General features: G+C 40.2%; 1 protein-coding gene across 3 annotated transcripts in view; it reads left to right on the forward strand.

Moving 5' to 3' along the window:
• CAMK4 (calcium/calmodulin dependent protein kinase IV) overlaps positions 1 to 17258 on the forward strand; it is a 113221-nt gene that overhangs the window by 75738 nt on the left and 20225 nt on the right. For all 3 annotated transcript variants that reach the window (XM_044446499.1, XM_044446497.1, XM_044446498.1), the window contains 3 exons: positions 7956 to 8046; positions 8935 to 9009; positions 12283 to 12358. In XM_044446499.1, the coding sequence (XP_044302434.1) occupies positions 7956 to 8046; positions 8935 to 9009; positions 12283 to 12358 (242 nt within the window). The remainder of the gene's footprint in view (positions 1 to 7955; positions 8047 to 8934; positions 9010 to 12282; positions 12359 to 17258) is intronic.

Genomic DNA, 17258 nt, shown 5'->3' on the forward strand with positions numbered 1-17258 from the left:
GCTTACGTTACAAGCCATGCCTTGTTACTGCTTTGGCTTCCTGATTGGTTATTCCTACTTATCTTAAGTTTCCCTGGATCCAGCTCTTTACTCCTGTTATTAATTCCAGGTCAGGTAAAACCTTGTGAAGCTTATATTTCATGCCCCATTTTTCTTAATATGCTGCATTTTTTTCACTTGCCAGTCAGACTGAGCTCAAATTGTTTTGAAGCCACAAGCTATTTTCAACATAAGATTGTTGAGCATTTTATTTTCACTCTGGCAAGCTGTCACGCTGTTGTTGAATTCTGTGCTGCATGTGTGTAATATTACAAGATAATTAGATTTCTGGCTGCTGCTTTGGAAGGTTTGGTTTTGAAGAACTAGGCTGCTTTCAATCATGTGTTTTCTGGCACAGCATATTCCCTATGCTGTGTACACTTCACATGGTTTAGTTCTGACTGTTAACACTCCAAAAGCTGCTGCTTTCCTAACATTCTTGCAGGGATATTTCTTTAAATAACCATTCCATTAACACAGTGTCAACTTATCCGTTTTGGCTTCCTTTTTCTATTTGTTAAGTAGCATGTACTATAAATCATTATGTTTATAATAATTTGATAATGTAATTCTAATCTCATAATTTCAGATATGCCTTCTACCTTCAGGGATTCCCAGCATTCCCTAGCCAGCCATGGTGGGAGATGTAGAATGTTTTTCAGTCTAAACATATATAGGATTGTACCCTAAAAGTGGTGTCTCCTTCACTTTTCGTATTTAGGAGTGCAACAGAAAGTTTGGATTACGTATTTTGTTTGCTTGTGAATTTTGTTGCTTGGTATCTGTGTGTGTGTGTGGGGGGGAGAGAATTAGAGTTTTGCTGTTTTAGTGTATGCTGCTCTGATCTCCTGAGGGTACAAATAAATTATTTTATATAAATGCTTCCAAATTCACCAACTGTATGCTCAAACCAGCTCCAACATGGTTTAGAATAGTGGCTGTCTTCACCTTAATTTTATTTATGAATTCATTCATTTCTAAACCATCCATCAGCCAAAAAGGTTCTCTAGGCAGTTCCCAACAATAATTTTGAATTCCATCTGATTGTCAGAAAGCAGCATAAATACAATGAACTGATTTAAACATTTGTTTATTATTTATTTATTTATTTTTCAATTTATATCCTGCCTTTTTTCTACAAAGGGCTCAAGGCAGCTTACATCTCCTCCTCCATCTTATCCCCACAACCACAACCCTGTGAGGTAGGTTGGGCTGAGAGTCTGTGACTGGCCCAAAGTCATAATATTATATGTTATGTTCTAAGAAAGCTTTCATCAACTGAAAAAGGAACAACTATGGTAACCAACATCTTAAACTATATTGCAAGAGTAACTTATTATTATTATTATTATTATTATTATTATTATTATTATTATTATTATTATAACATTTCTATGCCGCCCCTTGCCGAAACCTCGGGGCAGCTTACAACGTGATAAAATACATTGAAATTTATTTTAATACTTTATTAGTGCAGAATTTATTGAACCCTGCTTGCTTTATCGATTGCAATAGACTGGTGATACCTAGTTTAAAAGGTAGGAAAACATAATTAAGATATAAAAAAATACTTCTCACCCTGAATAAGTTTTTGCCCTGTAAAAGTTGTCATGCAGCAGGAAAATCTTCAATTTTAAGGTTAAAGGTAATCTTAATCTTAAAGGTGAGCTAAATCAAGGAAGAAACCTCTGTCCAGAATGGAAAACTGCCTTCCTCTGTTTATAAAAGTACTCCTTTGGAGTTGAAAAGTAAAGGTTCTTTGTAGTGCAGTACTCTGGGGTATATCAGACATTTGTCATGAAAGAAATTCATTCACTGAAAAGAAGCTCAGGTGTATCTCAATACCTGAAATAGAGATTACAGATGCTGATAAAATAATAATTGTGTGAGGGCAATGGATTGCAGAGGAGGAAGAGAGAAGGTTTGGGGTCAAGAGTGTTATGATGTAGATTAGAATGACAGCAAAAGATGAGACAGCATAAAAAGTAGCAAAACAGGAAGAAAATTAGGTACAGCTAGATGAGGTGAAAACAGAGGCTGAGAAATACATTGGAGGAAGAGAGCAACAGTATCATGGAAACATAGAATCAGTGCAAGTCAGAAGGGGCCTCCCGGCCATCTGATCTAACCCCCGGCTCCTGCCGGATCCATTCATGACATGCATACCACATGCATGTCCAGCCTATCCTTAAATATCCTCACTGATGGGACTTCAACCACCTCCTGAGGAAGCCCATTCCATACCCTTGGGGTCCTAACCATCAGGAAGTACTTCCTGGCATCCACCTTGAATCTTGGTTCCCTGAGCTTTACTCCATTGGAACATGTCCTGCCCTCATCTGCACGGGAAAAATGGTCACGACCCATGTGGCAACCCCTATATGTTGCTAACAAGTCCCCTCTAACTCGCCTTTTCTCAAGGCTGAAAAGACCCAGTTACCTCAGTTTCTCCACATATGGCTTACCCTGCAAACCAGCCACCATCCCTGTGTTCTTTCACTGCACCGATTCCAACCTTGCTATATCCCTCTTGTAATGAGGGGCCCAGAACTGAACACAATACTCCAGCTGTGGGCACACAAGAGTTGTATAGAGTGGCAATAATACCTCTCTTGATCTAGAAACCACACTTCTGGCTGTGCACCCAAGAGTAGCATTCGCCCACTTGAGCACCACATCACACTGCTGACTCATGTTTAGCATGCAGTCGTCCAGCACCCCAAGATCATTTTCACAAGTGGTGCTGTCCAGCCACTTGTCCCCTAACCTGGACTTATGACACCCATTCCTATGCCCCAAGTGCAAGACCTTGCACTTATCCACATTGAACGGCATCCTGTTGTCTCCTGCCCACTTCCATAGTCTGCCCAGATCCTTTTGGATCCAGAGTACCTGCTGTTCAGATGTAGCCATTGTCCCCATTTTAGTATCATCTGCAAATCTGATCCGCAGAGTGGTCAACCCCTATTCCAGGTCATTGATGAAAAGACTGAACAGGATCTGTCCCAAGATAGACCCCTGGGGAACACCACTCGTCACCAACCATCATACTGACAATTCCCCATTAAAAGTAATCCTCTACTTTCGGTCTGTCAACCATGCCCTAATTTGTTGGACAGTGCAGCGGTCTATTCCAAAACTCCTCAATTTCTCAGCCAGGATATCATGGGGCACTTTGTCAAAGGCCTTGCTGAAATCCAGGTAAACCACATCAACTGCATCCCCTCCACCTAGGCACCTCGAAACCTTGTCATAGAATTCCACAAGGTTCACCTGGTAGGACCTGTTTTTGTAGAAGCCCTGTTGCATGGCCACTAACCTCCCTTCCCTGTCTAGGGTTTCCAGAGCACTTCCTGTTATGAGCCTTTCCATTGTCTTTCCCAGAATGGACACAAGGCTAACTGGCCTGTAATTCCTCATGTCCCCTCTACTACCCTTTTTGAATATTGGGACCACTGACACCACCCTCCAGTCCTCTAGAACATGGATCCTCAAACTATGGCCTGTGGGACGGATCCAGCCTGCCGTGTCCATTTATCCGGGCTGTGCCACCGATCGCAGCCTGTGCGCACGCTTGCTGCCTCGCCACAGGGGCAGGGAGGGCTTGCTCACTCAGAGATGGTTTTGGACTCATTGAGGGATCTCTGCTGCCGCCCACCTCCCCCACACGTGTGTGCTCGCTGCCCACCTCACAGCGCGGACGGGGAGGCGATGGCTTGCTCACTTGGAAATGGTTTTGGATTCGCTGGAAGATCTCCAAGCGAGCGAGCCACTGCCGCGCACGCCCAATGCCGCCTCGTGCGCACCCAACACCGCCTCACCAGCCTGCGCACCCAGACACCCCCACCTCACCAGCCCACATGGATCACCACTGCCTTTCAATTGGCCCCCTATTGAAAAAGTTTGAGGACCCCTGCTCTAGAACCTCACCTGTTCTCCACAAGGCCTCAAAAGTGGAGGCCTGGGGATGTGAGAGTACCCCAACCAACTCCCTAAGTACCCTCAGGTGAAACCCATCAGGGCCTGGCACCTTTGTAACATCCAGTGTCCTGAGGAGCTCCTTGACCTCTAGGTGGGTGACTCTAATCTGTGCCCCTAAATCCCCAGCCTCATTCGATCCCCCATGTGGATCTCCCCTGTCCTGCTTTGGGAAGAACACAGAGGCAAAAGAGTCATTTAGCATCTGTGCCTGTTCACTCCCATCAGTCACCGAATCCCCTTCCTCCTCATTAAGTGGTCCCACCACCTGTCTCCCCTTCCACTTGCTATTTACATGTTATCCGTGCTTGAGGTCCACTGGTGCCATCCCATTCCTTCTCAAGCAGACAATAATTATTTCTGGGGCAATTCATACACTGAAAAAAATGTGTGCAGAGGGTCAGTGGGGCTGCACAGTCTACTCTTGGGCCCTGCCACAGGCAACCCCTTTCGCAGTTGGAGGTGCATTTGGTCAGTATGTGAAGAAACTCAGCACACATGTTGATTTTACATGTGAGGAGCTCATCTGTGCAACTATGGACCTCCCCACATGTTAAGGAGCTTTATGTATGCATTAGTATGTAAATTAATCTTCCGATGTGGTGTAAACATGCAGTGAGTAGGGGGAGCACCCAAGAGGCCTATCATCAACAGAAGACGCAATTGCCAAGCATGTGCACAGTCAGGGAAGAAGCAAGCCTGAGTGGTGGTCTCCTCTTTTGCTCTGTCAACGCATAAAGGTTCATCTGTGGTGCTCCCATGAAAGCTAATCAATTCTTCAGAGAGAGAGAAAGTGTAAAATAGCCTTGTAGGCTTCCCATTGTCTTTCTCCTGGTGTTCCAGCTTAGGTGGCCTCCACTTCCCTTGGTTATCACCTCAGGGCTACTGAAGAATCATCTTGCCCCCAGGAGAGGAGAGGAGAGGAGAGGAGAGGAGAGGAGAGGAGAGGAGAGGGTTGTAGCTCATTGGTAGAGCACCCGCTGTAACTACAAAAGGCCAGGGTTCAGTTGCTGGACAGCTCCAAGTAGCCTTGAGAGAGACTGGAGATCAACTGACAATGATACTCTGCTAAATGATCTGCCTGGTTAAAAAGCAATTTCCTTTGCTCATTAGATCCTCAGTTCCCACCTGAGGTGACCTTATGCAGCCCCAAATGCACTGTAAGGCTATTCAAAAGCCATCATACCCCAAGGGAAAGAGAACATGTCAAACACTTTCAAACACTTCTCACCCTGTAATTTATGTTTGTTTTTTTAATTGCTCCTTATTTTAATTTTCCACTTTGTGAGCTATACCTGAAATGGTGTATAAATATCTCACATAAAAAGAAACATTTTTGTTGAAAACATCTCCATGTCAGTTGACTCTTTCATAGGTCCTGTGAAAATTCACATCCCAGAGATAAATTTTCCTGTGTTTAATATTTCAAGTTAACACATTAATTACTTAAAATTCTAATCTTGTAGCTTTATACATTAAAAAGAGGTTTAACGAGGCTGTCAAATTTGCTTATGCAGATTCAAAAGCATCCAGAAATCACCCAACATTCAGTAGCAGAACAAAAAATCATTTTATTCATGTAGGATTTGTGGGGCTGTCACAGATGCAGGCTACATGTACAGTGCAAGGAGACTGCCCCTAGCTTCTCTTTTCTAAGCTTTTTGTAATGGAAAGTACACATAGTTAATTCACAACCAGATTCTGCAGATAATTATTCTTTAGTGTAACCAATGTAAGCCAAGTAATGGATGGAGAACTGGAAGCAAGTCTGGTAAAGTTATAGGGCAATCCTACAGATGTCTTCTCAGAACCAAGGATTTTCACATTTGAAGGAACTTGATAGCAGGTGCGTAGGGTTGCAGCTTTGATTTATTTGCCAGATTTTTTTGTTTCTGAGAACCTGTATGGCATAGTATCCATTTCACATAGTTTTAAATGTTCATTTTACAAAGTAAATCTGAGAAATGCATTTTATCATGTAATGAAATAAGTGAATGTTGAAAAGACACTGAGCATAGAACACTGGATTGAACCAAAGTTTGCCACGCATGTTTAGAACTTTTCACCTCTACAGAGTAGAAACAGTGTGCCATAGTGATTAGAGATAGAATTTAAGTGAAAGGTCATACATTTGATTTCTTGCTCATCCGTTAAACTGACCTGTTACTCTTCTGACATTGCCTGCTTCATATTATAACTGAAGGATAAAAAGGATTACTCTGCCATGCAGCACCTAAAGCTCTTATACACATATAAATTTAATGTATTTTTATTTTTGGATTTTACTTTAATAACAGTTTTAAAGCAGTTTTAACTCTAACCACAGTTATCATATACTTAGTAGTGCTTTCATCTTAACTCTACTTACTATAACAACAAAGCATCAGTACAAAAGTTAATCTCTAACAACATTTTCGGAATTCTCATTTATTTATTTATTTATTTGTTTATTTAAAACATTTCTATGCCACCCCCATCGCAACAAAGCTTCGGGGCGGCTCACAACATTCATAAAAAAAATACAATTAATAATTTAAAATAATTTATGCAACCATTCTTCCTATAACAGTGAAGCATTCATTGAAATGTAAAATATTGTCAGAGATTCACTTTTATACAAATACAGATTTGAGGAGTATAAAAACATAGTATGATTTAAAAGGTCATTACTCTGTAATACCAAGCACCAAACTAGATGTGTGAAGACACTTAATATGTCTCTTATGCTGTTGTGAGATGGAAACATCATTATATGCTTTTTGGTACCACGACCTTTTTATTCTCCCAATATTTTAATGTTTAAAAGATTTTAATTATGTTTTGCTTCAGTCGTGGGTTATCAGTTTTATTATTGTTTGGAGTATTTATGATCTTTTACATTGTTGTATTTACTGAATTTGTAAGCCGTCCAGAGATGCAAAGTGATTGGACAGGTTAGAAATATCCCAAATAAATATATAAACTGGAAAGTTTCACTTTTGTTTTCAACTAACTTCAGTTTAGCATCATGCCTGTACGATAAACACTTGTTAATCTTAAATATGCATTGCTGAGAAAAGCCAGCTTCATAACTCAAGGTTTGAAGTTAGCTTGTTTCAACAAACCATGATTAAGATTAGATTGTTGGGGCTGGATGAAATTACAGATTTCATATAATGAATCTGCCTGCCTAGCAAACCTGATTTATTGGGCAATTCTGAAATGCAGTAACTAAATCAATAGTAAATCAAAAACAGAAATGTAGAATATTTCTGCTATTCCTGTGTCCCCGACAGAGGAGAGAGTAGAGCAAATGTAAGCCTATGGCTCACAGCAATTCATTTCCATCATGATATCTGAATTCAGCCATAGGCAACTAAGATTTCTTATCTATTGTAATGTTTTGGTTCTGCATTGTGTTAGCAAACATTTATCACTGACTTTTATCTGTCTCATAAAATCTGAAAGATATTTAAACAGGCTATGTTAGTCACATTGTATTGCAGATAGTCCTTTAAAAAGGCGAAACAGAGGTTTGTTTTTAGTGTAGTATATGTGTGACTCTGTCCAGATTGTATAACAATATTAAGAGGAGATGGATTTATTGCAATAACTCAAAATAATCCCTTTTATTTAACACCTGCTTGATGCTGTTTTGATTATTGTCTTTAATACTTTGCTCCTTGTCCAGATATTGAAACCAACAGAAGTCATCCTTTGAGCTTAAAATTGTGATTAATGTCTTCAGATATCTCTCTGCTTGAAAAATCTCTTACACTGGTTTTTCTTTCCTCTTACATATTTATTTTCCTGTTGAAATCACAAATTGTAATCAAAGGTCTCAGGATACCAAATTCTTCTTTTTTTCTGCAACACTTGGCTTTCTATTGTACTTAATACACTGTATTAACTTATACTATATATGCAATTAATTGTATATCTTCACTTGTTCCTTCTAGTATCTACATGCCAATGGAATTGTTCACCGCGATTTGAAACCAGAAAATCTACTGTATGCAACACCTGCTCCAGATGCACCTTTAAAAATAGGTAAATGTTGATACAATGTAGCTGCACAGTTCATTTCAATTCTGCAAAAAGAATACTCCTACTTTTGTTAACTTCTGATTATGCACAGATCATTCCACAACATTAATTTGCTAGTCTCTACTTGAGAGACCTCTGTACACACTACCAAACCCTTTGGAGTTTAGTTCGCAACAAATCCAAGGCCTAAATAATTATTCCTATCCTACGCATTATTTTGAATGACAGTATTTTCTATGATTCACGTATTCTTCTCTCTACCCTCTAGTGCACTCTTTGCTTTACATTTGTATTCAGAAATCCTCTGTTTGTGTGCCAGCATATATTCTCATACCATGATGCATTTTTAATATTAGTGTTTCCACCTGCTTTTTAACATTTTCTCTGCTTAGGAATGTTAAGTAAAATTTGTTGTTTGATTTCCAGCTACTTCCCCTTCTGCTTTGAAATTGCTGAGATAGAATTAACAGTACAAATTTGGATCCTAATGAAGTACTACTCATGGATTTGGGGGATTTTCTATGTCTCCCCTACTATAAATCTTCCAATGCCCCCTCCCCCAAAAAAGCCACTGCAGAGGGTTGGTGGATCCTCTGCACAGGATATGGCAAGCAGCTGCAGGAAAAAGGTGCATCAGCCAAAATCAATGGCATCCTACCCAGCCAGAATCAGAAGCAGTCTTCTATTCAAGTAATGGCATCTTTGCACACAAGCCATATTTTTCTAAGCTTAATATAGGATGTATTTATCTCAGAAAAATTCCCTTCTTGAATTTTTCTATTTTATTAGTAACAGTTTAGTATGAAATTTCCCAAGAGACAAAATAGTCTATTTCTTTAATTCCACAGTAGGTCATAAGAAAGGTTAAAAATTCTTATTTCTCTGCAACAGCTGATTTCGGACTATCCAAGATTGTTGCAGACCAAGTCACTATGAAAACAGTCTGTGGAACTCCAGGCTACTGTGGTAAGGTTCTTTACTGCTTTTATTGTATTATCTTTTCATTTGTGTTCACTTGTTTTAATGGCTTATAATGTCTGGTTTTAGGATGTCACACACAGATCCATGATAGCAAAAAATGCAGTTCACATTAAAAAGTGACAGGCTACATCCAGAATGAGGGAAATGGACTTCCATTTGCTCGCCTCCCTACTGAAGCCCCTGCCCCCCATGATTCCCAGATCTCCAGAGCAAATTTGAGGAAATTCTAGGGACTGCAAGTGAGAAGAACAATCTGTTACACAGATACCATTCGATAGGACCCATTGAAGGGTCCTGGCCCAAAGCAGAGATTCTCAGGCACAATAGCTTGCAAGAATCTTCCTTTCTGAACAGCCTATCTCTATGTACACATGAAGGGGCTACAGTTAAGCATGCTCAGCCTGTGTCACTTAAGGGCCCCTGCCTCCAAATAGGTAATCAGTGCAGATGTGCCTCCACACACAATACTTACACTTGAGTGGGGGTACTTTGTTACATAACCTGTATTTGCATATGGAGATGCCCAGTACAGTTATTATTTATAGGAAATCAAGCAAGATTCATTTACCTCTACGAATCAGGTCACTTTTCTGAAACTTTGAATTATATGATCAAGAAGTTATCCTTCAGACTGCATTATCCAAGCATACTTATGTACAATCACAAAGAGGATCACAGACTACTTATTTATAATCAAATACCAGGTAGAAAAACATTAGAATAATATGTAGCTTCATTTAAGAAAAACACTATTGACATTTAATCCATATATAAAGCTTTTTCAATATTTCTTTCCATCTGGTGAATTTTTGACAAACAATATTTTAATATAACATTAAATATTTAAATAAGTTAGCAAATGTTCAGATTAGATTGCTTTATGTTTTGATAGAAAGAGACAGATCCATATGCTTCAAAATGCTACCAGCCTCAAGGCTTTTAATAACAGGCATCTCAGACTAGAATAAACCAAAAGACAGAGGATTCAGAAATTAACCAGAGCCATACATATAATGTGTAGAAAAAAGCAGGATTCCACACTAAAAATATATGATACAGCTTCCTCCAGTGAGATATGGTGGTGGCAGTAAGGATTCATGAAGGGTGACAAAGTAGTTAACCACAAAATAAAAATAATGTTTTCATGCCCCCCACCCCCCCCACACACACACAGAGAGAAAGACAGAGGAATAGAGAGATCCAACATCAGGTAACCTGCTTAGAGGACATGCTTTTGGAGTCAGATTAGTTTCTCTTCTTCCCTTTTCCCAAACCTAGGACTAAAGAACTGGAGAAGCTTCCATAGCCCTTTTCTCAAGAATTGTCACCCTTTGTTCCCTCAATTGTTATGGAACTTTCAAAGGATGTTATTTCTGGCTGCTTTTGCATTCCCCTCCCATGGTGTTATTCTTTTTTTAATTTCTAAATTGTGGTGACTGTTTTGTGTTGTAAAATGCAGTGGCCTCTCTAACCCTGTGTGGACATAGGTGGCACTAAGGCTTTTCAAGGTTTCTGTGTCTTTACATTAAATGCCCTCCTTGCAGGTTCAGCCTATTTTCCTGTTTCCTGTATTTCACTATTTTAAAAAAGAAATGAATAAAAGGAATAAGTACTTAATCCCTCTCTCCCAGAAACAGAAAATGGACGTGAGGTAATTATAGGAAAGCTACTGAGAAATAACTCTCTAATCCACCACCCATGAAAAATACGAAGCAATAGGACAGATGGAGCCACAAGCAATGAACTTCTATTTGAAATTACTAGGAACCTTTGCTGAATGAAACTTATGGGTGAATAGGCATTATAGGGGGATGCTGGCATGGGAAAGGACATTGCTAATTAATATAGCACTATATTAAAAGCTGTGCAATACATCAATTTTAATTCTGCTTCCAGCTAATTGCCGAAAACAATGCCTTGACACCACTAAAGAAATCTATGGTTTAATGCAGCCAAAATGGACTTGAAGGCAGCTGGTGTGGGGAGGAGTTACATAGTGGCAGGGGTATAGGAGCGAAGCCCAGGAATCAGAGGCCCAGAGAAGAGAAACTGGGGCAAGCCTGGCTGTTCAGCAGTGAAAAGGAAACAAAAAAAAAAAAATGATGGGGCCAGAGGTTGGGAGAAAGGTAGCAGTCTGAGATGGGAGCAGTGGAGGTAGCAGAGAGTTGCAAAGGTAAGAGAAATGGTGGAGGCAAGGTCCGATTTCATAATTGTGTGTGCATCTTTAAAATTTGCAGTTTTCTTGAAATCTAAACAGTCCTACACCTTAAATTGATATGGCACTTTAAAAAAACAAATGCTATTTGTTTTTATGCTGTTCCTGTTATTCAAAGGGCTAGTCTATAAGAGGAATTTAACTCACTACTGTTTCACTAACGTTTTTTGGTTTTGTTTATATTCTCATCCTCATAGTATATTAACCAACCACAAGGTGGCAACATGGCATAGCTGCAATATAGTGAATTTTCATCTCTGAATTCAATTTTCATTCTGGTTGATTGCAATTTAAATTTTAAAACCAGAATTCCTTTATCCAGCACACACTGGAAAACTCAAGAGAGGCCCTGGAAGACACTGACACTGTGAAACTTCTGTGAGTGAGGGGCTTCTGCACAGTGTTTCATGTAAAGAAACCCAAGCTTCCATTTTGCACACGGGACTTAATTCTTTACTGATAGTTCTTCCTCTGGTCACATACTGTTTTCACTGTGTAGCAGTATTTCAGAACTCGGACGGAGTCTGATCCTGTGGTCTGTATTGCGTTTTGAAAGAGGCTGTAACAAAAGCTTGCACAATCAAATTGCAGGAGACAGTGGAGGAAAGGCAGGCTCCCCTTGAAGAAGGGACTGCATTCCCTCTTGTGCTTCTGGAAAACCTTCACATATGTGCAAGGAGAACCCAGCAACTGTACAAGGAAACGGTGGTATCTGATAGCATAATGATCAGAAATTGTTGACAGATTTGATATAATGCTCAAAATGGAAAACTATTATGTCTAAATATCCTTTGAATATTTATTCCTGAAATCCATTCTTCTAACAATTTTGAGGCCATGCTTAATGTACTCATTTCACAAAAAATGCACTTGCTGTTCTTCAGCCCATAATTTTATTTTACCCTGTCTGATTCTTTATTTGTAGAATTATCCTTTTTCTTCCCTCTGCCTGTGAGTAAACCCCATATATATTGGCCTCTTTCATTGTTATTTATTTCTACATTTAACTTTTGTTTCATTGACAAGGTTTTTATCATCTGCAGCACCAGAAATCTTACGAGGATGCGCCTATGGCCCAGAAGTAGACATGTGGTCCTTAGGAATAATCACCTATATCTTGTAAGTTTAGAGGAAATTATTATGCACAAAAATGTTTTATTTAACTGTTTATTTTCTAGGCACTGGTTGTTGTTTTGAACTGTGTCAACAACACAAGACATTTTGACCACTTTGTTTTAACCTATTTGTATTTATTGGTTTGAAGGATGCAAGGTCCTCTGATTATTTAAATCATGCATTTTAAAATAGTTGGTTCCCCCAAAGAGCAGTCATTCAGCTTTACTTCTTAAAATGGTAGAGTGAGAGGGAACAATAAAGCCATCAGGTCCTCCACCCCCCACCCCCCACTCCCGCTCAATGCAGAACATTTTCCCTAGGTAATAATGGTTCCTTTTGTCATATACCCTATTGTCAATACCTATATTTTTTCATGGTAACAACTACTTAATAGTACTGAAACTTCTTTGAAAAGAAGCACTTTTCCCACAGTGATACTCACAAATGAATTGGGATTTAAATTTTGGCTATAATTCTCTGTACTCATACCTGGAAGTAAGTCTTATTGAGCAAAGCAGACCATACTTCTGAATAAGCATGCCAGGATTTCACTGCACATCTCACTTACTGAGATTCAGGATCCCTACATTTTGCTTTACTGGGGCACTGTCTCTAGCCACTGCAGGCAGCCCTAAGGGGATAATAGGAAAGATGGTACCCATTTGGCATTGTCTCTTCTGGACTGGAATGATGGCATGGATGTCACCCCACTCTGCTCATGTTTTAGAAGGAACTCCAAATTGAGCAATTTTGGTGAGAGACGAAGGAACTTATTGGGAGAAATGCTCTGTGTGGTGATGCAGGGAGTTTGGGAAGCAGAACTGAAAAGAGGCAGGCCATGCACTGTTATCAGCTAGATATTTTTTGAAATCTCATTTGCATTAGCTGCACAAGTATTGAGGATTTGAAGACTAGATTAATCTACTTTGGACCAATAGATTGAACTACTCTTAGACTGCTGTGCACAATTAATTTCATTTTAAACATTTGTTCAAATTTTTTTGTGGTAGTGGTGCTAAAACGTGATTTTTATTTGCATCTTGGCATCATTGAACTTTTACATCTATGCACTTCATTATGTTCTGGATAACTTTACTGATTTTAAATTATAATTTGGTACTATCAAATGTCAGCCTCTCTACACATGTATTGTGGCTCTTCTTGTTGAACCAAAGTCATTTTAATTAAGGCAGAAATGAAAGATCTTAACCGAGAAAGGTGCCTGAAAACTGCTCGTGTACACCATGTTTTGCTGCAGCTGTGACAGTAGAGCTTCCTCTGCTGCTTCAGGTTGTCTCTTTTTAAACCCCAGAGCCTCCACAATGCTGCATCACCATGTAGCATCATTCTTAGGGGACATCTGGGGACAGAAGATGCCACCAGCCTCTTGGGCTACAGGAAGCACCTCCAGTAATCTTGACTTTTCCCCTTTTTTGGAGTGGCGGGGGGGCAAATTCAATGAAATGGCCCCAGTGTAACTACTAGGAGGACTTTTAGCACAACACCCATTTCATTCTGTGCCTTGGCACAACTGCACTTTACCATGTGGGCAGTGATTTTCCATTGCTGATGCTATAGTGGGTGTTGAGTTTTAATCAATGCTCAGTTTGGAAATCTTGGTGAAGACACCTGAATGGGAGCAGGGATGGATATCCTAACTGAGGTTATCACAGGAAAATGCAGGAAGCACCTTTCACCAATTTGGGTAGTGCACTAGCTACAGCCCTTGAATAGAAATATCTTTCTCTTATCTCTATAACTATATCTAGAGAGAGAAATATCTATAGAAGTAGAAATATGTGGGCCAACATTATTGATGCTGTAGTAATGTCCCATACATTATCTATTGAGCTGCCTTTGAAGACTGTTTGGAAACTTCGCTTGGTCCAAAATAAAGACAAAAGTCTACTGAATGGAACTGGGTAAAAAGGAATATAAATACTCAGTTAACAAAAGGCTGCACTGGCTCCCAGTCTGCTTCAGAGCACAATTTCATGTACTGATGTTAATCTTTAAAGTGGTAAACAGCTTGGGACTTACGTACCTACAGGGCTGCCTTTTCCCAGAAGAGTCTGTGCATGTAGGAGAGCTTCCTAAAGGCTGGGATAGTTGGTGCCCAGAGAAAAAGGCTTTTGCAGTGTTGGCTCCCCAGCTTAGTAATTATTTTCCAAGAGAGATTTGCTTGGCACAGAAAACATTATGGCCCAGATGAACATTTCATTCCTAGGACATTCCGCATTTAATTTAATTTTTATTTATTTTGCTTACACTAGCTTTTATACTCTCTGGCAATCATTGTATTTTCTTGCTTTTACTTTTTTAAATTTATACTATAATCTGTTCTAAGAATCCTTTGAGATACAGGAACAAATTATTAAATTACATTAAGTAACCTTGGGTAAACTTAGAGACAATGTATGCAAGAGTGCGTCTGTGTGTTCTGGAAAGTACAACTAGAATTGTCTTTAAAATGGTTTCAGTCTTAGTTGAATATTCTGAAAAACTGATTGACTCACTGTGCACTTTGCTTTGCTTCCTTGCAATTTGATTATTGTTTAGTCACTTTCAACAATGTTGAAACTATTAGGATACTGTATTAAACTGTATCTGGAGAACACTAAGAAAGTAGTTATCTTTATTGGTACTAGAATATTTTCTGTTTCATTTTGTGTCTGCAAAATGAATATAGTTAGGTTCAGGTTTCCTCCAGGCACCAGTGGCATTTGTGTGGTCTTGCAGAACGTGAAGTAAACTAGGAGAGAAATCCTGAGCTTCCAGGAAAAGTAGTGGAGTGGCTGCTGGATGTGATGGATCTTCTTATTCAAGGATGGAAAGGGAAGTCCATAGGCAAGGACCTCAGGTAGTAGATGAAAACTCTACCATTGTCATATGCAAACCACAAGTGAGGAAAGGTGGCACAAATCTAGGAAGTCACCGGCATGGTTAACGAGCAGAGTCAGGAAAGCCTTTGGGGAGAAAGAAAATTCCTTCAAGAAATGCAAGTTTTCCCCAAATGTACTGTCATAGAAGGGGACACACAAGAAGATTGCACAGGGAAGATCCAAGCAGACAATTAGAGAAGCAAGGAAGCAGTTTGAGGAGCATGTCACTAATAACATCAAGGCCAACGATTAAATAAATAAATATATCAAATGTAGGAAAACAGCTAGAGAAGCAGTTCGACCATTGGGCAAATCACCCAGTCCAGATGGTATCCATCCTAGAAGCCTTAACGAACTAAAATATGAAATTGCTTACTTTCTTACCAAAGTGTTTAATATGTCCCTAAAAACAGCCCTTATACCAGAGCAATGGAAAATGACTAATGTAACACCTATTTTTTAAAAAGGGAACTGGGGGAATCAGGAAAATTACAGGCCATTTAGCTTAATATCTGTTTGAAGTAAACTGCTTGAAAGCATGCTTAAAGATAGAATCAGTAAGCACATAGCTTTGGCAGATTTCTCAGCTGCATTTCTACCTGGATGAGCAGAGCCTTGCCACATACACTAGTAACATCTCATGTGAATTACTGTACTGTGCTGTTCATGGGGCTATCTTTGAAAATGGTCTGGACATTGCAGCTAATACAGAACAAGGTGGTGTAGCTGCTTACAAGAACTGGTCAAAAAGAACATACTATGCCCGTCTTCCATCAGCTGCATTGGCTCTCTGTTCCAGTAGGGGCCCAATTCAAAATGTTGTCTTTGACATATAAAGTCCTAGATGGCTTGGGACTAGGGTACCAGAGGGAGTGCCTCTCCCATATACTGTATTCCTACCCTCCCACTTAGACCCTCCTCAGAACTCCTCTGAGCAACCCCCAGTGAGCAAGGGAAGGGATAGGAGCGTGGCATTTTCGACAGTAGTGCCTAGACCAGTGGTAGCGAACCTATGGCACACGTGCACGCAGATCCCCCTCTGTTGGCACGTGAGCCAAGTCGCCCCAGCATCGCCCCAGCAGCTGAGGATCAGGTAACAGCGTACGTAGGGGCCACGCACATGCTCAGAAAGGGGTAGGGGCACCAGGCGATGACGTCACGAGCCACGACTCATTAGCCGCAACTCATCTGAGCTTTTGCATGGCCAGTCAGTGCGCTGCCAAGAATATATATATATTGATTGGACTGGCTGTAAGTAGTTTTTTTCTAAACAAAACCCTCAGTTTTCAGATTTTATTGCAGTGTTGGCACTTCGCGATAAATAAGTGGGTTTTGGGTTGCAGTTTGGATACTCGGTCTCTAAAAGGTTCATCATCACTATGTTAGGGTTAGAAAAATGAAGTGTCCTGGCATGAGTTTGACGGTTGGAATGTGTTTAGAATGGGCAGAAATTATGAGCTGTACGGGAAAAATTATTCAAGGAAGGTTTTTTCAAAATCGCCTTCTTTTCAATGGAATTTTCGAACTATATTAGGGTTAGGGGTGTGCCCCAAGGTAGGATTAGGGTTAGAAAAACACAGTGTCCTGGCATGATTTTGATGGTTGGAATGTGTTTAGAATGGGCAGAAATGATGAGCTGTGCAGAAACAGCTACTCAAGGAAGGCTTGTTCAAAACTGCCTTCTTTTCAATGCAACTTTAGCCCTATATTAGGGTTAAGGGTGTGCACCAGGGTAGGGTTAGGGCAGTGGTGGTGAACGTATGGCACATGTGCTACAGCAGGCACACAGATCCCTCTCTGTCAGTGCACAGGCCAGGTCGCCCCAGCATCGCCCCAGCAGCTGAACTTTGAATCACAGTGCACGTTGGGGCAATGCACACGCTCTGAAAGGAGTAGCAGCGGCAGGCCATGACATCACGAGCTGCGACTCATTAGCCGTGACTCATACACGCTTGCTCATGGCCGGTCAGTTTGCTGCCAAGGAGATTGAGTTGTTTTTTCTAAACTAAAACCTCAGTTTT

The sequence above is a fragment of the Varanus komodoensis genome, unplaced genomic scaffold (genome assembly GCF_004798865.1).
Source record: "Varanus komodoensis strain SLA01 unplaced genomic scaffold, ASM479886v1 scaffold5, whole genome shotgun sequence".
Lineage (NCBI taxonomy): Eukaryota > Metazoa > Chordata > Lepidosauria > Squamata > Varanidae > Varanus > Varanus komodoensis.